This window comes from Pteropus medius, unplaced genomic scaffold (genome assembly GCF_902729225.1).
Source record: "Pteropus medius unplaced genomic scaffold, Ma_sr-lr_union100, whole genome shotgun sequence".
Taxonomy (NCBI): domain Eukaryota; kingdom Metazoa; phylum Chordata; class Mammalia; order Chiroptera; family Pteropodidae; genus Pteropus; species Pteropus medius.
This window is the reverse complement of record NW_024340851.1, coordinates 652,476-680,028: the sequence shown is the minus strand read 5'-3', so window position 1 is coordinate 680,028 and position 27,553 is coordinate 652,476. Positions and strand designations below refer to the sequence as shown.

Genomic DNA, 27,553 nt, shown 5'->3' with positions numbered 1-27,553 from the left:
CTAGAATTATGACAAAACTATTGAGAGAATTAAGTAGGGGACATATTGTGAAACAGGCTATAAGGGAGCTAATCTTCCCATAAGCATATTAGAAACATGAATGTAAATATCAGAAAAAAGCTAAGAGTAGAAAATGGTCACCTCTGGGAAGTGGGAATTTTTATAAGCCTTGACTTTTTAAATTATGGTCATGTGCAACAGATAAAAATAAAATTTGAAATAAAGTACCTATCACAATGTCTGTCATAAAGTGGGATTTAATACAAGAGTAGACAATTCCTCTACCTCCACACCACTGCTGCCCCATTTCTTGCATTCAGAAATGTAGATGATTTGATCCCTTCAAGAGTGTTCTCACCCTAACAAAGAATGACAGGAAAAAAATCCCAGTTTCAATGGATACTTTTATTATTTATTTAATAGATCACGAACTTCATCTCCCTCTCTCCCTACAATTTGAATTTCATCTTGTTTCCATGCTGAGTAGTGAAACAATGACAAAGCTAGCCAGAATAAGCTATTCTAAAAAGAGAACTAAGCTAACAGCTCACTTTCTTTTAACAGGCAAAATATAAATACATGCACTCTTGAATGCACAATGGTTTAGTTACTAAGAAATTCAAATGGCATCTTGAAGAATGTAGGCAAATCCAGGGTGCAGTAAAGATGAGCTGAGATGCTGTGCAACTGCTTAAGGGTTCCTAATGCTGCATCTCTTGGCCACTAGCTGAATCCTGACATGGGGGAAGATTTTAGTTAATACCAAGTGGAGATGTGGAAAGCGCTAAATTGACTCACAGGATGTGCACAGGAACCAAAAGGCAGAAAGTACTAAACATTGCTGAGAGCATCCACCCCAGGAAGGACTTTACCTGTTTTAGAGAGAGCGCACACAGAGACAGCATTACTATAGGATCCACTAAGCCAGATTCGCCACCTTCTATCTTCTCTGTAACATGTCTGCTCTTTAGGATATATGGCCAGGAGTTGGGAAACATTTACATTTTGGGTCCCAGGTCCATTAGAGTGTAACATCTTTGAGAGTAAGTTTTCCTATCTGCCCCTCCCCACCTCAAATGGAATGCCAGGAGCTTTATTTAAAGTTCCTCCATTTGTACTGCCCAGCTAAAAATGACTGCTAATGACAACACTACCTACTATCTCCACTGCATTCTACCCACCTCTAACTGCATAACCCCTATCCTTCCCCCAAACAAGCCAAAAAACAGGAAAGAACCTCACCTTCCAGGAGCTCTAAACTGGCACCACCCCCAGTGCTCACATGGCTGACTTTATCTTCTGTATTCCATTTGGCACAGCAAGTGGCAGTGTCTCCACCACCTGTTGAATGAATAGCCAAGTAAAAAGGGAAAGGAGAGAAAAGAAAAAAAGAAAAAAGACTGGCACCCAAACTATAAGACATTGCACTCTCAAGCCCAAATGGTAGCTGATGAACCCCCAATTCCATCTCATTAAGATGCTCCTCCATGAATTATATGCCCATTTAGCTCTCAAGATGCAACCAGTGTCAAGAAACCTAAGAAAAATTACCCATTTCCCTTCTACTTTCCTCTGATAAGAATTCTGCCAGCTCACACTGGAATTAGCTTTGTACAGGACCCCTTACCTATGATGGTGATGCAGCCCCTAGAAGTGGCTTTCACCACTTCATCCATGAGGGCTTTGGTCCCTCGGGCAAAAGCTTCCCATTCAAATACGCCCACAGGTCCATTCCACACAATCTGCTTAGCCCTGGCGACAGCCTCAGCGTATTTCTTGCTGCTCTCAGGACCACAGTCCAAGCCCTATAGGGTAGAGTTAAAAGAGAGGATGAGCTACCAAGAAAAGCTACTTAGAGAAGCAAATACCACCTCCACCAAGACCAGAATTAAGGCTGAACACCAACACCAGAGTTTCTTCTAAAACCAAGATACTCTTCAGTCTTTTAAAAGTATAAACCTGTTCATGCCCTTTATAGAAGATCAAGTCTAAGGGAAAACCTCAAGTTATTTGATTAAAACATTCTTAGCCACACTATTATGATTGTAAAAAACTAAATCTGTGGTTTTCAACCAGGGTCAATTCTGCCCCTCCTCAGGGAACATGTGGCAATGTCGAGACATTTTTGGTTGTCACAACTTGTGGAGGGTGTTGCCACTAGCACCTAGTAGCCAAAGATGCCTTAAACATCCTACAATGCAACAGCAGCCCTCCACAACACAGCAAAAACTACCTGGGATGTCAACAGTGCTGAAGTTGAGAAACAAAGAACTAGATCAGAGCTTCTCAAACTTTGGTGTGCATCACAATCACCAGGAGGGCTAGTTTGAGCACAAATTGCTAGGCTTTATCCCCAGTTTGATTCAGTAGGTCTAGGATGGGCCCAAGGAACTTGCATGTTTTAACAAATTCCAAAGTGATGCATATGCTGCTGTCCTTGGGACCACACTATGAGAAACACTGAACTAAATAAAACCCACATTCCTAACAAAAGGAAAACTATTAAGCAAACTAGTATGTCAACATGATACAATTCTATTCAGCTATTAAAATGATGTGGAGAACACAACAATCAAATATTTAGTCTTTAATATACACATACATACACATATACTGATACAAAGTATCAGTACACTTTTACTATCTTAATGTTTTCAAAGAACGATTTCTTATACATGCTTTAGGTAGCAACATAATCCAGAACAGCCTAAACCAAGAAAGTATACTGCATTTGTCCCCAGCACATAGTTAATTTTAATTTAGAATAAACAAAAAAAAACTGTTTTGTCCCCACATTACTGATGAACACAGCAGCAATCTGATACCACTGCTTTCGCTCATAGATTCTCCTCCAAGGAGGGCCTCAGTACATTTGGAGCCCTTTCTGACAGAGATTTCTTATAGAGATTCTTTTAAAATGCTTGTTGGTTGGTTAAATGAATGATACCAAAATGTTTTTGTTAACTCATACTACCAACCACTCAAGTGACTCACCATCCAGCCAGCAAGTATGCCAGAAGCTACAGTGGCTTGGCCAGTCTTGGCATTCTCATCAAACTTGTCAGCAGTAACAAAGTCAACAGGCAAGGTAATCTTCACACCATTCTTCTCAGCTTTGGACATCAGGTCTTTAACAATCTTGGCTCCCTCTTCATCAAACAGAGAAGTACCAATCTACATAGGGGACCAAGATGATGAAGATCAGCCTCTATACGAAGAACATGATTACCTCACAAAGCAGACAGAAATAAGATACAACATAAAGTAACAATTCCAAGACAAAAGAAAAACAACTTGTCAAAATAAATAAGAATGGAAGTTTTTAGGGTTCATGTCAGAAGCTGGTTTTTTAAATTTACATAAATTGTTATTTCTCATGGAGAGCTATTTCAAATCCACCTGGCACTGGTTTCCTACCTCCATGTTGTTGAGCACCTTAAGGAAGGTAAAAGCCATTCCACCACCAATAATCATCTCATTGACTTTGTCCAGCATATTATTGATCAGTTGGATCTTGTCTGCAACTTTTGCTCTAGAAGAAAAAGCAAGAATCATCACCAAACTAACAATGAATTAAGGAAGTGCTATTACACAGAGTCAGAGTTTTTATTTCAAGGCACAAGAACAAAGAAATGCCCCCACAAAGTGACAAAAGTATTGATTAACTTTGCCCTATACTTCTCCAATCCAAAAGACCAATCCATTTCTAAGAAATCCTTTTAAAGGCAGCGGTTCCCAACCTTTTTGGCACCAGGTGCCAGTGCTCCTATGAGAATCTAATGCCTGATAATCTGAGGTGGAGCTGAGGTGGTGATCCTAGTGCTGAGGAGCAGCTACAAATACAGATGAAGCTTCGCTCGCTCACCCGCCACTCACCTCCTGCTGTGTGGCCTGGTTCCTAACAGGCCACTGATTGGTAATGGTCCGTGGCCTGAAGTTTGGGGACCCCTGTTTTCAGGTATAGCTCTAGACCAAGAAGGGCTAAGAAGGCCTACTATAAAGGAAAAATGAGTTCCAAATAGGCCTCTTTTGCTCCCCCCACCAAAATAAAAATCAGAGAGTCAAGATTGTTAATTATACCTAAGTAAGATTGCTAATTGTGGGATTCCCTGAGCCCACTCAGAACTGTCTTACCCCTACAGCAGGGATCACATTATATATCAAATGAATATATACTGAGCAAAAATCGACAGATATTCACACTCTTAAGTCTATGCTCAGTGGCTGGGACATTTGTTTTATGGCATTCATTATTCTATTGGATCACTTGATTCAACACATTTATTGAGCATCTACTCTGTGCCAAGCACTATTCTAGGTCTCTGAGAAACAAAGTGGCAAAAACAAAAGATCCCTACCTCTTTGGAGCTTATATTCTAGTAGAGGGAAATAAGACAATAAATACACATATCCTTTCACCTCCCTGTGAGAGAAAAAAGAAACTAAAGAAAAACCAATTCACTTGAAGCACAACCTTTAAAATCTCCCACATAGGGGTTCCCTGCCCCATAGGGCCCTTTTGAATTTTGTTCTCTGGGAGAAAAATCATCAAGAAGGGCTGCATGATGTTTGCCCAAAATTTATTTTATAAGAAAACCTTTTTTTGGTTAAAAAAAGAAAGGAATAAAGGTATGTAAGGGAAATAAAATAAAATATAATAAAATAAAATCCCCCACATAAGTAAATAGCTTGTCTTCCTTATACATTCTGATATATCAAAATCCCACTTAAATGAACAAATCACCTTGGGCCTGTTTCCCTCTTCATTCAATAAACAAGATGATGTTTCAGTGATAGGCCCTATCACTGATGTGTCAGTGATAGGCCCTATGCTAGGATTTGTGAAATGAAGGTTCAAAATAATAGTGATGTGGGAGAATGGATGACAAGAGACTGCTTATCTCACTTATAAAGGCTGGTTATCACAAAGGATAAGACTGCATTAACTGTTATATACACACATGCACACACATACATACACGGGGTAGGGGTGAAGAGGAAATAAGTAAAAAGGAAGAAAGAGACTCAACCGCTTCTAAAGAATGTGAAATAGTCTATAGCTCAAATTCCCTACTTCTTCAATATGTTGATAGAATGAAAACAGTAAGGAAGAGTGGACTATTATAGAATGATACTTGACAACCAAATGCAATGCATGGACTTCATTTAGATCCTTAAACAAACCAACTGTAAAAAGACATTTCTGAGATGATCAAGAACTTCTGAATACAGACTAGGTATTTTAAATGAAACTTAAATTTTGTTATGTATAACATGGTGGTTATTTAAATCTCCTTATTAGTTATGAGATGCATACAGAAGTATTATAAGTGAAATTATATGATATCTAAGGCTTGCTTTAAAATACTCCAGGTAAAAAAAGGATTAGAGGATAGATGAAACAAGATTGGCAAAAATGTCGAAAATTGTTGAAACAACACTCACTTAGTATATGACAAAGGAGGAAAGAATATAAATGGGGTAAAGACAGTATCTTCAATAACTGGCGTTGGGAAAATTGGACAGATACGTGCAAAAAAAAAAGAAACTGGACCACCTTCTTACACTGTATACAAGAGACTCAAAATGGATTAAAGACTTAAATGTTAAGACCCAAAACCATAAAACTTCTACTTCTAGAAGAAAACATAGGCAGTAAACTCTCTGATATTGCTAACGGTTAATTTCTTTTCAGATAAAATCTGAAGGGAAACAAAAGAAAAAATAAACAAACGGGACTACATCAAACTAAAAAGTTTTTGTACAGCAAAGGAAACCATCAACACACAAAAAAAAAAAAGACAACTGACTGAATGGGAGAAGATAGTCTCTAATGATACATCTGATAAGAGGTTAATATCCAAAATATATAAAGAACTCATACAACTCAACAAAAAAAAAAATCGAATTAAAAAATGGGCAGAGGACCTGCACAGATATTTCTCCAAAGAGGAAATACAGATGGCCAATAGACATGTGAAAAGATGCTCAAGGTCACTAATCACCAGAAAAGTGCAAATTAAAACCACAATGAGATATCACCTCACACCTGTCAGAATGGCTATCATCAATAAATCAAAGAACAGCAAGTGTGTTAGAGGACGTGGAGAAAAGCGAACCTTCATACACTTGTTGGGACTGCAAATTGGTACTATGGAAAACAGTCCGGAGGTTTCTCAAAAAATTAAAAATGGATATACCTTTGACCCAGCAAAAGGTATTTATCCAGGGAAAACCAAAACAATAATTCATAAAGATCTACACACTCCAATATTCATGGCAGCACAATTTACAATAGCCAAGATATGGAAGCAATCTAAATGCCCATCAACAGATAACTGGATAAAGAAGTTATGGTTCATATATACAATGGAATATTACTCAGCCATTAATATTTGCACTGACATGGATGGACCTAGAGATTATTATGCTGAGTGAAATAAGTCAGACAGAGAAAGATAAATACCATATGATTTCACTTATATGCAGAATCTAAGGAACAAAAATAACAACCTAATCGAAAAGAGACTCACAAATATAGAGGACAATCTGGTGACAGCCAAAGGGGAGAGGGGTTGAGGGGCTGGGAGAATGGGGTGAAGGGTTAAAGAAGTACAAATTAGTCATTGATAGATGGTCACAGGGATGGGGAGCACAGCAAAGGGATTGCAGTTAACATTAATGTGTTGGCTAGGAGGAGAGCCAGAGGAGAGAAAGAGCAATTAGTTTTATAAACTATATAAATGTCTGACCAATGTACTGTATACTTGAAACTAATACAATAAAATTTTAAAAAATAAAAAAAAAAATTGTTGAAACAAGGTGATAGGTACCTGAGGGTTTATTATACTGTTCTCTCAACTTCTGTGTATATTTGTTTCCACAATAGTTTTTCATAAAATGTAAAACTTTCCCCAAAATTGTTAATGGTCTAAGGAGACTACACTGCAAGAAAGAGCAAAAAAATCCTCCACACATCAACTGTCCTAAAACATCTACTTGGGACTGAGTCTAAAACCTAATCATAACCACTAGGTGGCACTCACTTCCATACTCCAGGTCTACAGAAGGCTGGAGAAAAAGGTCAGACAGCTCATAACATCTCCAGTGAAGCAAGGATCAGTCTGACCTTTATAACACAGTGTACAAGAGAGGCAATGCTTCGAGGACACAGATAACCTGTACCCACCTGATTTTTAGGACCCTGAAACTGGGCTCATAAAGCCTAGAGCAACTATGCTACTTGAAATTAATACCCAACTCCAGAGTCAGCTTTCATGGGGAAATGATGAATGAGTTCAGTCTCATGGGGTGGGGGAGGGCTGGGAGGGATGGGAAACCCTGCTCATAGAAGGTCAGAGACATCCAGCCATAGAGGCTACTACCTAGGATAGCCATGCCAAGTGACAGGAAGTTATCTTTTCTAAGCAGTCCCAGGTCCCTGTCCCCACTCTATCACCTAGAATTTATCCTCCTAGCCTCTTGACCCAACAATTCTAAAATTTCTGTTTTTAACCAAGCCATTAGAATATTATTATCCACATGGTACCTTTACCCACAGGGCAAAATATAAAATGGTATGTAATCTGGAGAAATGAGTTCTAAAAGATATATTAAACATACATGAAGAGATTTTCAGTTATTCCTTGCCAGATTGTACGTATTATGAAAGGTTCAAATGCTTCGTTAATTTTTAGATGAGCACCTATGGTGGATCTTTCCCATTCTTCCCTCCAGAACCACCTTCTATCCTTGGCTCTGTTCTCTGTCCCAGGAGACTGACCTGCATGGACTGCATCAAGGAAACACCTTAACCCTCTGGCTTACAGCCAACTGAGGGTGGGAGGGAGTAAATTAGGAGGAGATTGAAAAGATATCAGAATATTTATGTTCTCGGCCCCCTCCCTGCCATATGACTATCCGTATGTCCCTTGACCAAAGGCTATAGTTCCTATCAGAGGGGCCCCTTCCAAACAACTACCCTCTCTGGATTCTAATAACTATTCCCTCCCTTTGTTTCTTCAGGCCTACAGATGATGATGGTGATGGCTGTTGCTAGCCCTGGATTACTGTACTGTCCTTTTTGAGTTTCCCTAAAAGCTACCTTTGGTAGATAGTCGCTTTATTAAATTATCCTCAGATACCCAGTTTGATTGTGCTATCTGACAATAAACTGCCCAAGTTATGGCCTACTACCAGGCAAACACATTACTAAAAGCATGATCTTGAAGAGTTCTTCATACCCGCCCAGGATGGCCAGGAAGGGTCGCTCTGGGTTTTCCAAGGCTTTGGCAAAGTAGTTCAGTTCCTTCTTCATCAAAAAACCTCCAGCTTTCTGTGGCAGACTAACTCCTACCATGGAGCTAAAAAAGACCAGAGACATTCAAACTTTAGTCAATCCCTACCAATTCTCCCAATTCTAGAGGCCATCTTCTTATCACTGAAATACTTTAACTTCGGAGATTCTGAGAGACTATGGTTTTCATCCCTAAACTGCAAAACACAGGTACATAATAAGATTTTTGACTAACAGTGCAAGGTCAAGGGGTACAAGTAAAAAGCAATGACCTTAAGTAGAATTTAATATACCCAATTATTAGTCTTCAGGCCAAAGGTTTAATCCCAATACATAATCAGCCAGTTGATGACAACAGAAGAGTCCTCAATTTGCTTCCTACTGACAGCATAAGATTCTGATCCCACAATGTTCACAAAGGGTTAGCTTTATATGAAACATCAAAAGTGAGAAAGAGCAACTACTTATTTAAGCTTGACAAAAAGCTCCACAATTCTCAGCATTTTTTACTTTTATTTCCTCTTCGGATCAGGAATACTTAAACAAGAGCCACAGTCTAACCAGTAGCTCCAATTGGAGATAGAAGCCTACAGGATCACAGTGTAATACAGAAATCTCCAAAATCAAACCAGAGCTTGAGCTGCTCTAGTAAACAGAGGAATACTGCTTCCAGCTTGACATCAAACAAGACTCTTAGTACCTGTGGGCTCGATGAGCAGTGCCAAAAGCATCATTGACATAGACATCCCCTAATTTGGAAAGTGAAGCTCGGAAGGCTTCTATTTTAGCTGGCTCAGCTTTAACCTGCATAGAAAAACAAAAAATGAGAAAATCAACAACTGGAAATGTTGATGGCTGCAAAGACAACTGCAAAAGGATTTCATATCAAGAGTCCACTTAAATATTTCTAAAGACCCTGAGTTGGTGGGACATCAATTTTTACAATTAGCAACAGTACCTGTTCTTCCTTCCAAATATTCCAGGTCTTTTGGTCATTTCTGCATGTTTCTGCTCTCCTTCGCCTTCCCTCATATTGCAAACCTAAGGTTCCTGAACAATGGCTTAACCTCTAATCACACGAAGCTAACAACATCCATTTGACCTCTCCCCAGCTCCTAGGACAAGATTCTAATTATTCTTCCCTCTCCTTATCTTGACTCATATCCTCATTTTAACATATTCTCCTTGTAAAAGTTCAGATTATACTTGACTCAAAATGCTGGTTAACAAGGCCTTTCTGCAAAGGCATAGAGGTCCTCACACATATTCTTCATGAAAACAACAAGGACAGGCTGGAACACAAAAGACAGATGGAAACATGACAAGATAGGACCCCAGAAACATTTTATATTGATTAAAAGGAGGCATTTTATATGGCCTTTCCTGAAGTTAGGAATCTGAGAAAACAAGAAATACACTTCTATAAAAAGAGAGAGAGAGGAACAAAAAGTAGAAGACAAGGATTTGAAATGTCAGCTCACTATCCAGGGATTCCCCCAAAAAGAGACAGAGGGCAGGATGGCAGGATGAACAAAGAGTCTCCAGTAGGAGACTAAGTGAAAAAGCACAGGAAGACAGATTAACAGAGACATAGCACAGAAGAGTATATAGCACAGAGCAGATGTTCATGTTAGCCACTGCCCACTCCCATCCTCCTAAAGTATCAAGATGAAGGCAACTGCCACAAAGAACAGGGGCTTTCCTCTAATGACCCAAAGAATGCAGGGGCACTAAAACTAAAGACTGCAGAGCCTCCATAATCTCCCTAGAATAGAATAACATATGCCACTGGTAACTGGAAGATGAGTGATATAGTAATGAAAACATTGTCTGAATGGCAGGAGACCTGGGTTCTAGGCCTAGCTCTGACACTAATTCACCATGTAACCTTTGGCAAATTGCTCTCTATCCCATATATTAAAAAGGAATAATAACCCCTCTATTTGTAAACTGTTTTTAGGGACTTCCAGTCAAGATGGCATAGATGGTAGACACTGTGTTTGCCTCCTCTCACAACCACATCAAAATTACAACTACAGAACATCCATCATTGAGAGTCACCTTAGGTCTGGCTGAACAGAAGTCCTACGACGGGGAACAAGCATGAGAAGCCACTTTGAAACTGGTAGGAGAGGCAGAGACACGAAACGGGCCAGTCCCACAACTGCGTGAGACAGTTGAGAATTGGGAGAAGTATCTTGGCTGCAGAGATCCCCTCGGCAGGGCGAGGGGTCTCGGCTGCATACCAGGCTCCCCAGCCCAGGGCTCCAGTGCCAGGAAGGGAAGTCTCCACAACTTCTGGCTGTGAAAACCAGAGGAGATTGTGGCTGAGTGAGACAGAGGGCTGGAAGAGTCAAACGTTCTTTTTAAAGGGCCCGTAGCAGACTTACTTGGTGACTGACTCACTTGCTCTGAGCTCCAGCCTGGGACAGCAGCTCAAAAGGCATCACAGATTTGGGCCATTGTTCCTTTGTTGAGCCCTCCCTGCACCCAGGTTACAGATTCAGGTAGCCGCCATACCTGTGCGTCTCTATCAACCTGGCTGACATAGGTTGTCCCACCTAGGTAATTCCCTGAGATCCAGTCACTTCCAATTTGCGGACCTACTCAAGCTGCCTCCAGTGGGTTTTTTTCCATACAAATGGCCTGTCTTGGTTCATGCTGTAGACTTTTCTTAAATCTCACAAAGGTTCACAAAACCCAAAGAAGCAGCATCTGACCTTGATGTGCCCCATACCTCTTGCTGAGCAGTCCTGAGCCCAGAATTAGCAGCACCTAGCCACAGTTCTTGGCTTGGCCTCTCAAGGCACCACTAAGCATAGCATGGGTGGCATCCATCTGCATATTACTTGGTGACTCTTGCCAGGTGGCCCAGGAGGAGCATAAGCTGCAGCTGACCTTGGCCTGCAGCTGGGTCCCTCCCAGGAGGCCCTTGGGCCAGCATGCCCAGTGGCCTGCTTCTATTACAGCAGGAGCCTGAGCACCATCCAGGGCTGCATCTGAGGAAGACACAACCAAAAGGCAGACTGGGCAGGCACCAGAGTTCTGCTAAAGTTAATCATACTCCATCAGGTCGGCCCCTACCCAGCCAGGCCTCACAACCAATTAACTCAAAGGTCCCATCGAGGTGCAAACAGCAAACAAGGCTCAACTACAACAGGAGGGCACATACAACCATACAAGGGACACACTTTGAGTACCTACTTGGCTCAGGTGACCGGGGAAGACTGCACCACTGGGCCCCAAAGGATACATACTACATAAAGCCACTCTATTAAGACCAGGAGACTTAGGAGCCCTACCTAATACATAGAAACACAGGGAGACAGCCAAATTGGGGAGACAAAGAAACATGTCCCAAATGAAAGAATAGAACAAAGCTCCAGAGAAATAACTAAACAAAATGGAGACAAGCAATCTACCAGATGCAGAGTTCAAAACACTGGTTATAAGGATGCTCAATGAACTGTTTACTCAAACACTGGTTATAAGGATGCTCAAGAGTAAGAGTATGTGAACTCAGTGAGAACTTTAACAAAGATATAAAACATAGAAATGGAGATAGAAAACATAAAAAAGAATGTCAGAAATGAAGAATATAATAACTGAAATGAATAATACATTAGAGAGAATCAACAGTTTAGATGACGCAGAGGCTCAAATCAGTGATTTAGAAAACAAGGTAGCAGAAAACACCCAGTCAGAACAGCATCAAGAAAAAAGAATCCCTCTCCCCTCAAAAAGTAAGGATAGTCCAAGGGGCCTCTGGGACAACATCAAGCATAACAACATTCGCATAATAGGGGTACCAAAAGAACAAGAGATTGAAAACCTATTTAAAGAAATAATGACAGAAAACTTCCCTAACCTGGCAAAGGAAGTAGACATACAACCCCAGGAAGTGCAGAGAGTCCCAAACAAGGTGAACGTGAACAAGCTCACACCATGATGCATCATAATTAAAATGCCAAACATTAAAGACAAAGAGGGAATCTTAAAAGCAGCTAGAGAAAGGCAGTTAGTTACATACAAGGGAGCTCCCATAGACTGTCAGCTAATTTCTCAACAGAACTTTGCAGGCCAGAAGGAAATGACACGAAATATTCAAGGTGACGAAAAGGAAGGACCTACAACCAGGTTACTCTATCCAGCAAAGCTATCATTTAGAGTTGAAGGACAGATAAATAGCTTCTCAGACAAAAATAAGCTAAGGGAATTTATCAACACCAAACCAGTATCACATGAAATGTTGGAAGGACTTCTTTAAGAAGAAAAAAATATGTATCAAAAATATGAATAATAAAATGTCAATAACTACATAGCTATTAACAAGTACTTCAAAAGAAAAAAAATTAAATATTCCAATCAAAAGATAGGGTGGCTGAATAGATGAGAAAACAAGACCCTTCCATATATGGTGCCTACAAGAGACTCACTTCAGATCAATGACACACACAGACTGAAAGGGATGAAAAAAGAAAAAAGATGTTTCATGAAAATGAGAATGAAAAAAAGAATCTGGGGTAGCAATACTTATAGCAGACAAAATAGACTTTAAAACAAAGGCTATAACAAAAGACAAAGAAGGACCCAGTAACCCCACTTCCAGGTATTTATCCAAAGAGACCCAAAATACTGCTTTGAAGGAACATGTGCATCCATATGTTCACTGCATTATTTATAATAGCCAAGATATGGAGGTAAGCTGGGTGTCCATCAGTGGATGAATGAATAAAGAAGACGGGGTAAACATATATAATGGAAGATTACCCAGCCATAAAAAAAGAATGAAATCTTGCCATCTGCAACAACATGGATGGACCTAGAAAGTATTGTGCTGAGTAGAATAAGTCAGACAGAGAAAGACAAATGACATATCATTTCATTTACATGTGGAATCTAAGGAACAAAATAAGCAGACAGGAACAAACAGATACAGAGAACATTTTGAGAATTGCCACATGGGAGGGAAGTTAGGGGGTGAGTGAAAGGGGGAAGGGATTAAGAAGTACAAAATGGTAGTTATAAAATAGTCATGGAGATGTAAAGTACAGCATAGGGACTATAGTCAATAATATTGTAATAACTATGTATGGTGTCAGATGGGCACTAGATATATCAGGGTGATCACTTCATAAGTTATATAAATGTCTGTTCATTATGTTGTACATCTGAAACTAATATAATATTGTATGCCAACTATAATTGAAAAATAAAAAATATTTTAAAAAATAACTATTTGAGGAAAAATGGCAAATTGAAAGCTATTCATGAAAAAAAAGGTGCTATAGAAATAATAAAATCCCATTTCTCATTTTTGGTCTGCTAATAACTAGAAGGAAAAGAATGCTCCTAAAAACCAATGCAGGCACACTGAATAAAGGAAACATTTTATGTTCTTTTTTAATCCATTTTAAACTCATAATTGGCTCCTAAAATTTCAAGCATTGAAATGAAAGTCATTGCAGACTAAATGTAAAGTTAACTAAAACTGTCATAGACTAGCATAGTTGGTTCATCACTTCCTGAATAAAACGTTTTGCCTCAATTTGCCGGTTGCCTCCTGCCATTTCTAAGCCCTAGAGTCTGTGCTTGAGTTTCAGTCTAAAAGGGCACCAAATTTTAGGTCAGCATGAGACTCCTACTACTATAGCAAGACCATGCCAAAGGCAAAATAAGGCAAGACTAGGGCCTACAGTGCTATGAAAAGAAACTGTTTGAAAGGAGGCACTCCAACAATCTTAAGAAATGTCAGAAGTACAACAGGAGATTGAGACACTAGCCACCGAGCATCTTGTTCCCCAAGACACTACAGACCTTAAAAATGGAAAGTACTCAAAGGGCGCCTTACACTTCGCTTCTACCAACAAGGCAAATTCCAAATCATCCTCAAAGACCCAGCTTTATCGCTTAATATTTGAATTCTGGTTGTCAGGTCATAATAATCTGTTTTGTAGCTTATCTATGGTTGGTTTTTTAAAGTTTCTCTTTGGATTTTTAATTTTGTTTTTTTTTCCCCTATGGCTGCTTTTGCATGACAATGGCAGACCATATATGGTTGTGACTGACTGTGTGGCCTGCAAAGCCTAAAATGTTTATTGTCTGGCTTTTTACCAAAAAAAAAAAAAAAGTTCTTATCTAATGGACTAAGCTATATGTAAAGGCCAGTAACAGAACCACTGCCCTCTAACTTTAGTCAGACAGCTTTTCTGAGACTTATTTTCTTCATGAAATGATGATACTTGTACTTCCTTATCTTAAAGAGAAATTCGAAAAATGCTTTACACTTTTAAGAAAAATGCCTTAAATCCAAGGCAATATCATCGTGACCATCATTTACCCAACTATAATCAATTGTCCCAAATAGTCCCTTTCCGCTTGACTTAGCAAAGTACTTTTACTGATCACATAAGAAAACCCATATTATACCAAATTTAATTGACTGTTTTAAAAATACCACGCTTGAGCCTTTAATTCCCCCTTCTAAATAAGAAAACAGATTGTCCTTCCATAATACACTAGGGACTATTGCTTATAAAGTGTTCCAGCCTTGACACAAAATCTAAAACTGACCCTGCTGGAGGAACACCTGGTGTAGCATGGACATTCACCTCCACAACCACATGTGAATGTCTGATCTCAGCACTTGGGAATCAGCCTATTCTTCAATAGGTTATCACATACTGTCAGAAAAAAAATTCTCATGTATCACAGGCCAAGTGTGTAACAAAGGGACAATTAGAAGTAGCATGTTCACTGAATACTCTTACATTCAAATGGTGTTCACATATTTTTTTCAAAGATATTTCAAAACCACTTGAACATGAAGAAGGCTTTTGAGATGCTGGCAATATTCTATTCCTTGACCTAGATTATGGTTACACAGGTGTGTTTACTTTGTGATCATTCATCAAGCAATGTATTTGTGCATTTTTATATGCATGTTATACTTCAATAAAAAGATGTGTAAGGAAAAATAAACATGAGCTTCCTGTATTCTTCAATCAAAGGCTTATAGACTCAACCATCCTCACTCCCACTGTCAAATCACAGGTCCTACCTTGTTCCCAGAAGAATCTTTTCCCTTCCCTTCTTCCTCCACATGAAAGCGAAGGTTCTCCAGCAGGATGACAGACCCAGCAGCTGGGTCAGCACAAGCTTTCTCCACTTCGGGGCCTACACAGTCCTTCAAGAACAAAACATCCCTGGGGAGAGGACAAGATGGAGACTCTTGGGCAGTCTGAAAGTTAAGAACCAAAATGCCTGAAAACATCTCCTATCACAGATTCCACTAGCACCAGAGCCTGGCACTTACTTGCCCAGCAGAGATTTGAGTTCTGCAGCAACTGGCTCCAAGGAGTACTTGTCAGGCATGGGAACACCATCAGGGCGGCCCAAGTGGCTCATAAGAACAACTGACTTGGCTCCATTGTCCAAGCAGAATTTGATACTTGGGATGGCAGCCTTAATCCTGCAACCAAAAAGAGACAACAATTAGAGCAAGGTTACTCCTAGGAATTAGTGGAAAATATTCTATTCGCGGCCTCATAAAACATAAAGCTCCTTTTCTTTAAATTCTTTCAAATCTACTTTCGGCTCAATGATGGTCCTTAGGTTCATGTTCAGGGGAAGAAGTAAATTACGATACCAACTCTCCCTAGGATTGTACATTTTCCTGTTTTGCCCCCTGTGCAGAAAAGCTATCTTTAGAAGAACCTGCTTGCAAGGTTGATCCTTGGCTGGTGTCTAGAATTTGGCTTTCAAAGTGGTCTTTCAGTTCTTTAACTGACAAGAGCCATTCACTGTTCCTAGACTGTCTGCACAAACAAGGTGATTTATGCTGAACACCTACTTCCTTCTGGGAGTCTGCAATTTTGGTAGTTGCTAGGTAGAGGGTACCTACGTGACCAGTTCCCAATAAGAATCTTAGGGGCCAAGGTTTTTGGCCCCTAATGGGTTAATGGGTTTTTCTAGGCAGAAACATTGCACACAATTATTGCATTTTTTCATTGCTGGAGAAACGAGCACATTCAGTGTGTTCCCTCACAGGAAACATAGAGCATCAGAAACCCATGCATGGATTTCTCCAGATTCTGCCTGTGTCTTTTCCCCCTTGCTGATCCTGTCATACATCCTTTCGCTGTAATAAACTTTAGCAGTGAGAACTATATAATGAGTCCTATGAGTCCTTCTAGCAAATCACCAAACATATGGATGGTCTTGGGGACGCCAAAAAAAAAACCCTCTCATGTGACTGTGGAATATAAAATTCCTAAATCTTGAAAACATTAAAGGAAATTTAGAGAGAACTGTAATAACTTTTCTGCACCCATTACAGATCCTAAGTAGGAAAAAATATATTCATTATACAGAATGTGGTTTGCATAATGCATCGTCTTTATTACATTATAGTTTAACCAAAAAAATAATTAAACTTCCTTTACATATTTCAAATTGCTGTTACGAACCTGCTACTAACTTCCCATTTTGTCAGTCTTTAAGAAATTAAAATTGATAAGAAAATCATTTATTTATTCAACAAATATTTATTGAATGCTTCTTTTGTACCAGGTACTGTTCCAGATTCCCAGAATACAATCGTAAATAAAAGTTTCTACTTTCGTGGAAGTGAAATTCTAATGACAGGAGAAATAACAATAAACAAATAAACAAAATATATATCTATCTCAGATGGTACTAAGAGCTATGGAGAAAATAAAGCAAGGTAGGGGGACAAGAATGATTGGGGAATAGTGGTGGAGGGGATTTTAGATAGGGTAGCCAGGGAAAGTCTCTCTGATAAGATGACATTTCAGCAGAATACCAAGTAATAAAAAACCTGGTTATGTTCCAAATAGCTTATGCTATTTGGCAGATATAACAACTCATTTATACCAAGCAAAGAGGAAATCTTTAACCAGGTACAAAGTTTGCCCAAGGAAGGCAAATTAATCTTCAGGCTATCCCTTATCGGCAAGTTCTATTATGTCTAAAGATTTATTTTGTTCATCAACTCGAAGGATTTATGAAAATGAAAAGATCTACTCAGACATGTCTCTCTGCTGTTTATTCATTAAATACCTTGATAGGCATATTTCCAATCTTTTCTGTATGCTGCAGAAAATAATGAAAATCAGAAGGGTCAGAGCTGCCTTGTACAAAGACCTTCCATTATGGTGCACTGGGGATGTGCTTGGCAGATTGCCAGGCTCCATTCCGGGGCCAATATCTGAAAATGTTCTGGGTCTAGACCTGCACTCTACAATACGGTAGCCATCAGCCACATGTGCCTGGTGAATACTAGAAATGTGACTCGCCCAGATTGAGCTCTAAGTGTAAAATATATGCTGGATCTCAAAAATGTCCCATTATTTTATTGATTACATATTGAAATGATTTGTTTGGATTTAATGGATTAAATATATGAAAACTAAGTTCACCCATTTCTTTTTATTTTTTTTAATATGGTAACTAGAAAATTTTAAATTATATGTGGCTCATATTATATTGACACTAGACAGCACTGGTCTAGATCACTACAAAGCACCTTCCCAGCTCAAACCCTTTATTTAAAATTTAAAATAAATATCTTCTTTTACAATCTAGTCAAAATCAAGAGCAGTACTATCACTTAAAATTTCTGCTTCTAAATCTAGGAGCCAACGCATTTGAAGCAGCCTAAGCAAACTGAAAATGTTACTTCTGAAGTCTTTTCCCTTAAATCAAAAACGTATTTTATCTTGGCCATCTGGAATAGGAGCTTGTAACACTACACGTAGGCTTAATAATTATAGATATTAAAAAATCCTTCTCTTGCAGAGTTCATTTTGCAAGGGAAGCCAAGTTACCTTAATCTTTGACATTCTTAAAAATGCATAACCCCAAATTCTTCAAATTTTCAAAAAACAGGGACAGAAAAAAATTACCTTAATTTTTTCAATTTCTACATTATCATAAGAAAGCAGACCAAGTGGTGGGTTGATGGAAAGCCAAGATCATATGGCTTAAGTTACTGTAGTTCTACAATAAGAGAAAAAAAAACATTCTATCCTATATACCCATACCCACCCACATCTTAAACCTAGCTCAAGGCTTAGCAGGGAACTTACCTCTGGTTATTTGTTATCTGATTGTTCTTCATAGGAACATTGAAGTCCACTCTAAAAAAAAAAAAACAAAGTTTCAGGTTCAGGTACAGCACCATGATCAATATATTGTTCCTTCAAAGATTAGAAGAGGTACTTTGAATGAACCAGTTATAAATAAGTTGAAGTTGGAAGTTCAAAACTCACCCTAAAAACAATCCGCAGTATTAGAAATCAAGAGTGGTTAGCCATGGGGAGGAGGGAATAAGTACTGACTGGGATAGGACACCAGAGAGAGCTTCTGGGTTTCTGGTAATGTTCTATTTCTTGACCTGGGTGATTGCACAAATGTGTTCATTTTTTGATAATTCTTTGAGCTTATGATATGTGCCTTTTGGGTATGTATCTCATACTTTAAAAGCGAAATTTTTAAAAATAAAAAATAAAACCTAACTTAAATCACAGGAACTAGCCCTGAAGAACTAGGAAGCTAAAACCTGTTCCATCTAAAAAGATTTCTACGTGGGCCTGGCATGATATTATCTGATAAAAGCAGTAGCTGGAGGTGTGAGGGGTAATAAGGAACACATTTTTATTCTGATTCTTTTGATATTATTTCTGGGTCCCAGTGAAACTAACATCACTCAAAAGAAAAAATAACTAGAAAAATAAAACACATAATATACTTTCTGGAAACAGCTGGGGGCCTTGAGACCAGAAAGAAACCTAGTGTCCAAAAACAAGTTTACATAGGATCTTTCTAGCAAAAGAGAGATAACTAAGTCTCTTTCAAAAAGCCTGAGAGGAGTGGAACACATGACTCTACCCACTAGACAAACAGGCAATTAGAAGGAAGTGATCAGGATGACACAAGCAATAATTTACTCTGTAGTCTCCTTTCTTACCCAGATTACTACTTTACCATTTTTAAGAATCAGTAATTCCTTCCCCCTTCTTCTGAACTCCTTAGAACATCAGCCTACTTCAATCTGACTAAAAATAAACGTGTGTGGTAGTTATTTGTAAGGTCTAAGTTTTGCCTGCCAAGAGCCTTTTAATTAAAGATTTTTATTAAAAGAAGCTAACATACAATATTGTATTAGTTTCAGGTGTATAGCAGTTATTTAACATTTATATACCTAAAGAAATGATCACCATGGTAAGTTGAGCAACCATCTGACACCATACAATGCTATCACAATATTATTGACTCTATTCCCTAAGTTGTACACCATATCCCCGTGACTTGTTTTTAAGTGGTTTCTTTCTGTAGCTGTAGAATGTTACTGTAAGAATTAAATGTTAGCGATCTGTAAAATGCTTAGAAGAGTACCTGGTACAGAGTAAATACCATAAAAGTGGTAACTATTATTACATATGTTAATACTGCTCCAAAAACATAATTCTGTAATGTAAAAGGCAAATCAATTATTACTAATATTAATCTAAAAATAAGAGACCTTTCAAAGTGAGAAGTAACAAGCATTTAGAGTAAATAAGAATAGCCATTCGGAGCTTGCTGATTCAGGCAGAAGCCCAGTGTTCCAAGTAGGAGAAAAAGGCAATGGATACTTAAGAAAGGGAGGGGGAACAATTACATCAATATAAGGAAAGCATTTCTATTGGTACAGATAACATAACAATGATGTTAATTCTAAACAACGTTAATTTTCTTTCCAGTAGTCATCAGTCCATAGTCATAACTGTTTTCTTGCTATCTTTGCAAACAGTTTTTTGGGACAAAACGTTGTCCTTGGCCCACAAAGGTTATTTTGCCCTGTTCTAACATTCCAAAGACTTGAAGCATAAAACATGCCAGGCAGTTCCTCTGGCATAGCAGCTCCGTTTATACTACTGTTTACACTAAAAACACACTAAGGAACTACACAGAAAGTATGACCTAATCAAGAAGATTGCTGCTGTGCTTGATCATAAAGCTCCATTCCTAGCCCTTCCTCTCAAAGGCTGAGGCCTAGCAGACAATTACAAGGTCCTAGAAGACCACCAATATTCTAAGTCCAGTTCCAGACCACTGCAAAAAAGCAAATACTGCAATAAAAAGAGTCTCGCAATTCTTTCTGGTTTCTCGCTGCACATAAAAATGTTTATACTATATATTGCAGTCTATTAAGTATACAACAGCATATGTGTTAAAAAAAAAACAATGTACGAACTTTAATTTAAAAATACTTTATTGCTTAAAAAGTGCTAACCATCATCTGAGCCTTCAGCGAGTCATAAACTTTTTGCTGGTGGAGGGTTTTGCCTCGATGTTGATGGCCACTGACTGGTCAGGGTGATGGCTGCTAAAGGCTGAGGTGGCTGTGGCAATTTCTTAAAATAAGACAATGAAATCTGCCACATTGATTGATTGACTCTTCCTTTCATAATCAATTTCTCTGTGGCATGAAATGCTGTTTAATAACATTTTACCTGCAGTAGAATTTCTTCCAAAATTGGAGTCAAATCCTCTCAAACCCTGCCCTGCTTTATCAACTAAGTTTATGTAATATTCTAAATCCTTTGTTGTCATTTCAACAATTTTCATAGCATCTTCATCAGGAGAAGATTCCACTTCAAGAAACCCTTTTCTCTGCTCATCCTTAAGCAACTTCTCATTCATTAAAGTTTTATCATGAGATTGAAGGAATTCAGTCACATCATAAGGCTCCACTTCTAATTAGAGTTCTCTTGCTATTTCTAACACAGTTTCTATCTGTAGTTATTTCCTCCACTGAAGTCCTGGACTCCTCAAAGTCATCCATGAGAGGTGGAATCAACATCTTCCAAGCTTCTGTTAATACTGATGTTTTGACCTCTTCCTATAAATCATGATTGTTCTTAACAGAATCTAGAATGGTAAATCCTTTCCAGGTTTTCAAATGACTTTTTGCCCAGATCTACCAAAGGAATCACTATCTATGGCAGAGCCTTACAAAATGTATTTCCTAAATAATAAGGCTTGAAAGTCAAAAGTACTCCTTGATCCATGGGCTGCGGAATGAGTGTTAACAGGCATGAAAACAACATTAATCTCATCTCCATCAGTGATCTTGGATGACCAGGTACATTGTCAATGAGCAGTAATATTTTGAAAGGAACCCTTTCTAAGCAACAACGGTGGACTTAAAATATTCAGTCAACCACACTGTAAACAGATATGCCACCATTCAGACTTTGTTCCCGTCATAGAGCACAGGTGGAACAGATTGTCTTAAGGACATCAGGATTTTCCAAATGGTAAACGAGCACTGCTTCAACTTAAAGTCATCAGCTGTATAAGCCCCTAACAAGAGAGTCAGTCTGTCCTTTGAGGCTTTGAAGCCTGGCATTGCTCTCTCCTCTCCAGCTATGAAAGTACTAGATGGCATCTTCTTCCAATATAAGGCTGTTTCATCTACATTGAAAATCTATTGAGTGTATGTAGCCACCTTCGTTAATCATCTTAGCTACATCTGGATAACGCTGCAGCTTCTACATCAGCACTCGCTGCTTCACCTTGCACTTTATGTTACGGAGATAGCTTCTTTCCTTAAACTTCATGAATCAAACCTCTGCTAGTTCCAAATTGTTCTTATGCAGCTTCCTCACCTCTCTCAGACTTCAAAGAATTGAAGAGAGTTAGAGCCTTGGTCTAGACTAAGCTTTGGCTTAAAAAAAGTGTTGTGACGGGTCTGATCTTCTATTCAGACCACTACAACTTTCTCCGTATCAGCAGTAAAGCTGTTTCACTTTCTTATCATTCATGTATTCACTGGAACGGCACTTCTAATTTCCTTCAAGAACTTTTTCTTTGCATTTACAACTTGGATAACAGCTTTCAGCCTATCTCAGCTTTCAACATGCCTCCCTCACTAGGCTTAATCATTTCTACCTTTTGATTTCAGGTGAGAGATGTGCAACTCTTCTTTTCACTAGAACACTTAGAGGCCCTTTGTAGGGTTATTAATTGGCCTAATTTCAATATTGCTGTGTCTCAAGAAATAGGGAGGCCAAAGGAGAGGGAGAGATATGGGGGGACAGCCAGTCAGTAGAGCAAGTCAGAACACACATAACACTTAACTGAGTTCACTGTCTTAAATGGGCACAGTTCGCGGCACCTCAAAACAATTACAACAGTAACATCAAATGAAGATCACTGATCACAGATCTCCATAACAAATACAATAACAGTGAAAGAATTTGAAATATTGCAAGAATTACCAAAATGTGACACAGAAACAAAGTGAGCAAACGCTGTTGAAACATGGCACATGTAGACTTGCTCAATGCAGGATTGCACAAATCTTCAATTTGTAACAAAAACACATTATCTGTTACTTGCAATAAAATGAAGCGCAATAAAACGAGGTATGCCTGTACTCCAATCTACCTCACTGAAGAACAGCCTTTCCAAAGGTGGGTTGAGGGAATAATTCTATATTCAAGCATTTTAATTAAAGTCTTCAAAGCTAAAGGCAGTACACATGCCTCTGAAGAAAGAAATACACTCTCCTTAGTTTCAGGCTACTTGATTCTAAGCATCTTCTTTAAATATCCTGAACAAGGCCCTTGCCAGCCCTTAAGTGCATTCCAAAGAGGTTAAAGTATCCCATTACCACTGGTCATTTTTCTCTCCCTACAGCCTCCCAGAAGGCCCAAAGTCAAAAGGGCTAAGGGCATGAGGTTGAGCACAAGGCACCCCTCACAGTGTTTCTCCCTACCACAAAGCCCTTACAAGGAGGAAATTTGGGGGGCAGAAACACTCAAGAATCTGTCTCATCTATCCAAGCAGCCATGGCACAGCTTACTGATGAGAAATGGACTTGAATTCTCTTCTCACTGCCTGTGGATTACCTCTCCTTATCATCTCCTAGACTCTCTCAGCAACAACTCTGCTTTTAGCTCCTCCTCTATATGGACTCCACAGAAACTGCTCTTGCCTATACATTCCACTTGTTCCATTCTATGTAAAATCTGTACCCCTTTTCCACTTCCCTGACACACTCCCAAGCTTAACTTCAGGCATGAAGTCAGACATCACTACACACCTATCGGAATGGCTAAAATAAAAAATAATGACAACACCAAATGCTGGCGAGGATGCAGAGACTGAGCACTCATACACTGCTGGTGGGAATGTAAAATTGTGTGGCTGCTTTGGAAAATCAGTCTGGGAATTCCTCAAAAGGTTAAGCATATGACCTAACAATTCTACTCCTCAGTGTTTACCCCAAGAGAAATGACAGCATATGTTCATACCAAGACTTGTCCATGAATGTTCAATGTTCACAGCAGCTTTATTTGTAATAGCCCAAAACTGGAAATAACCAAGATGTCCTTCAGTAAGTGAATGGCTAAACAAATGGTGTAATGTCTATACCACAGAATACTATTCAGCAATATGCTGAGTGAAAAAAAGCCAATCCCAAAATGTAATAGACTGTGTGATTCCACTTATATAACAGTTTTGAAATGACAAAATTTTAGAAACAAGACAGATGAGTAATTACCTGAGGTTAAGAAGGGAGGAAGAGGAGCTATAACTAAAGGGGTAGCATAATGAAGATCTTGGTGGTGATCAAACAATTTTTTTATATCTTGATTGTGGTGGGAGTTACACAAATCTACACGTGATAAAATAGCATAGAACTATATGCTTTATTCTAAAGTCGACTTCCTACTTTTGATATTGTATTATAATTATTAAGATGTATACAATGGGTAAATTGGGTGAACAAAGGCCTCTCTACTATCTTTGCAACCTCCTATGAATCCATAATTATTTCAAAATAAAGTGTTAAAAATATTGCTCAGTTGGAATATCAAGTCTCTATCACCTAAAATCTCAGGAGTCCAGGTCCAGTTCCATTAAAAGCTCTCAAAGGAACCAGGTCCACCCTTGCTTTACCGCCCTTGACTGGAAAATTGGGGTATTACGGCTGTGTTAGAGCCTTCTTTTAAATCTGCTGTTTTTCCTCTCCATTTCTTTTTCCACTACATCAGGCTGTGGCTTAACAAGTAACAACAGGTTAGAGAAAAAGCAAAGCAGTATGACTGGCAACCAATGAGAAGAAGAAAGGAAATGACATTGCAAAAATAAGCAGAAAGTTTATTCAAAGGTAAGTTAACTGGTGTCCCAAAAAACGGATGTGGAACATGGTAATTATTCAGTCAGAGGTTTCTGGCTATCAAAAGTCCCCTCAACAAATCGATTTCCCATGGCAATTAAAGCAGGGGCCAGAAGACTCAACAAACATCAAAGCTCTCTTCTGCAGGACAAAAAAAGGAGACAAGTGAAGCAGCCACTACTCAGGAGGCCCTAACTTGGAAACACTGCCAGCAATCACCACATAACAGCATTGAGACAAAAAGAAATTTGAGCTGACAAAAATGGCTGCCTAGGCTTTCCAAAAAGTAGTGCTACCATGTGACTCTCTGTTCAAAAGATATGTTAATAATCAGGGAATAAAGTAACTTCCTGTTCTCAAGCCAAATAAATAGAATTTATCCCGACTACAGGGTTGGGAAATTATTAATTGCAACCTTCAGCAGACAAAAGGTCTATTTTAACCTGTCTTTGTTCACTGTGTCCAAGTATTCAGAAGATCTGGTGGGTAGTAGCCAAGGAGATGGACTTCTAGACCTGGCTCTGCCACCAACTTGGTAGTTTAGTGACCTTGGACAGGTCATTTTCCATCAGCAAAACAGGACTAGCCAACCATTTCAAGGCTCAGGGTTAATCTGTGTTGAATGAAACTTTGCGCTCTTGGGCAGAAAGATATTTCATTAGGTCCAGAGAGAGAAAAGGTAAGTACCTCCTCTAGTCTCACTCCCAACCTGCCCAGTTAATTCCTCAAGCCAGTTACCCAGGAGAGAGGAGATAAAGCCTCAAACTGCAATTGTAGGAAGATGACCAGTGTTGATGCCCCATCCACTGACTTTCAGATGGTGCATGCATCTGGAAAGGTCAGCATTGAGCATAGAGCAGATGGGAGGAAATAATCAAAACCCAAGATCTGGCTGCATGCCAATGTCCACCTGACCTGTTTTTCATAGGGTCTATGCCCTTTCCTTAACATCATCTGATGGGTAGAGAGGGCCCTTGTCTAACACTGGGATGGCTGTAATTCCTACTTTGTCTAGAATGGAAAGGCCTAAATAATTTAGGAAAAATGAGACACCAGATATTTCTCATGGCCAGATGTTATTGAGCTCTTCTGACTATTCCCATAGCAAGGCACAGGTCACTTGCAAATTAATAGTGGCTAGACTGAAATTAAGAGGGAAAGGGGAACTACATGAATTTTTAGGGTACTCACACTATTCTCTAAATCATAGTGCCTTCATATGCTTAAGCCTAGGGTAAAGGGAGATTCCTTACCGCCTTATGTGTCTGTTAAAATCCAAAAGATGCCCTCACTTGAACCAGCCCAAATTGGGAAAGGGGCTGAATCACACCATTCACATGCCTGCCCATCAATCACTCACTTCCCAAAAAGGACAAGACTACACAAGACTATCAAAGCAAGCCCTTACGGAAAGCACCACCCTTGGATACTCTCAAGGTATATAACAATTAAAGTGCAGCAGTTAAATACCTGTCCTTCTGCACTTTGCTCCTGGCATGCACAAATGTACCACGTTACAAAAAGAATAAATGTAAAAGTTCTATACACCATACTGGTAATTTGGGCAGATAAGGGAGAAGCCATGTTGGTTAAGTGACTGGGGATCCACATGGGCAGAGTAAGAGACCACAAAGCGCATGGGAAATCCTTCCCGCTTCTAACATCCTGTTTCTCTAGCCACCCTTGGGGGTGAGTTTAGAGAACACCAAGAGTAGCCACACCCTGCTCTACCCAGAATGTGTCACAACCCTGATGCAACCCTCCCCCACCCCGCCACGCCTGGGGTCCAACGACTTGGTAGGGCAGTAGAGGCCTGTTACGTAAGCTCTGCAGGGCAGCCTTCAGTACACCCCGCCCCATTTCACTCTCCTACCCCCAATGCTTTGGGTAGGGGGAGTTCTTCTCCTGAACATTTAAATCACTGAAAAAGATTTCCTTTTCTGCAGGGGCCTTTAAAATGTGGGCGGTTTATCCTTTGCCTGTGATGGTCTAGGGCGGGGGTTGGGGGCAGGGCAGGGAAACTAACCAAATGACCTTTCAAGGTCCCTACCTTGGGGCCTAGGGATTTGCAGGCTAAGCCTTAGGTCCCGCCACGCCAACTAAGAGCTAGAGGCGACGGAACTGCATGGCAGAAAAGAGAAAGCTGGCAAAATGTGTCCCAGCAACCTGAGCCTTTCCTCGGTGGAGCCATCCCGAAAGGGCAACTACGGCTGTCTTCCTGTGCTGGGGAAAATATGGTTAGAAATCGTTAAACCTGGGCAAAGCCTCGGTCACAATGGTAGGCAGCCTAGCCCAGCACGACTAGGATCCACAGGGACGAGCCGAGCACTAAAAGCAACTTTGGACAGGCAGGGAAGCAAGGCGGCCCGGGCCGGAGAAGCTGAGGCAGAGCCCCAGGGGTGCGCGGGAAAATAGGCAGAATTACCTCATAACGACCCGCTTCCCCTTCACGTCCAGCTTGTCCAGAGTCAGTTTGTTAGAAAGCGACATCCTAGCAATACAGCAGCTGCGAGCAGCAGGGGATCAGTCAGCGGCAGAGACAGAAGTGGAACGCGTGTGAAATGACTATAGCCACTGAAACCCGCCGTCTCGCTCCCCAGCCTCGCCCCCAGCCCTGCCCCTTCCCGGCCGCCACACCCAGAGCACCGCGCACAGCAGCCGCTATTGGACGCAGCCCAAAGGCTCCGGCGCGCTGCCATTGCTCCGAGGCGCTGTCCGTCTGTGAGTTTACTGGTGGGACGTGCGGCTAACGTTTGTCACGTCCCGCACGCAGCGAGCCGCTGGGAACCTTCGTGACTTAGGGCGGGAGCGGGAGGCGGCGCCGCTGGGCCGGCTGGTGGAGGAGAAGGCAGGCAGGTGGCGCTGCGGAGCGACGAGGGGAGAGTGGGTCCCAAGGTTGCTGCCTGGGTCCCCGCCACCACGCCCAATTAGCTGCAGCTCATGCAAATCAACGACAGCCTGAGGAAAAGCTCCACCCCGCCCCCACCCCAAGTACTCCCCGGCAGCCCTACCAGGCTCGATGCAAATGGCACTAGAACTGTTAAGAAGATTCTCTGGTTTCC

At 40.1% G+C, this 27,553-nt stretch overlaps 1 protein-coding gene across 1 annotated transcript; it reads right to left on the bottom strand.

Moving 5' to 3' along the window:
• Positions 1 to 384: 384 nt before the first annotated feature.
• On the bottom strand, positions 385 to 27,078 carry PGK1 (phosphoglycerate kinase 1). Its single transcript, XM_039849354.1, has 11 exons — positions 26,917 to 27,078; positions 18,406 to 18,456; positions 15,612 to 15,767; positions 15,357 to 15,501; positions 8,997 to 9,100; positions 8,244 to 8,363; positions 3,418 to 3,532; positions 2,995 to 3,174; positions 1,628 to 1,805; positions 1,243 to 1,341; positions 385 to 872 (listed from the first exon to the last, which is right to left on the bottom strand). Exons 1-11 carry the CDS (start codon positions 26,979 to 26,981, stop codon positions 832 to 834), a joined length of 1,254 nt encoding a protein of 417 aa, XP_039705288.1. The 5' UTR covers positions 26,982 to 27,078; the 3' UTR covers positions 385 to 831.
• Between the last annotated feature and the right edge of the window lie 475 nt (positions 27,079 to 27,553).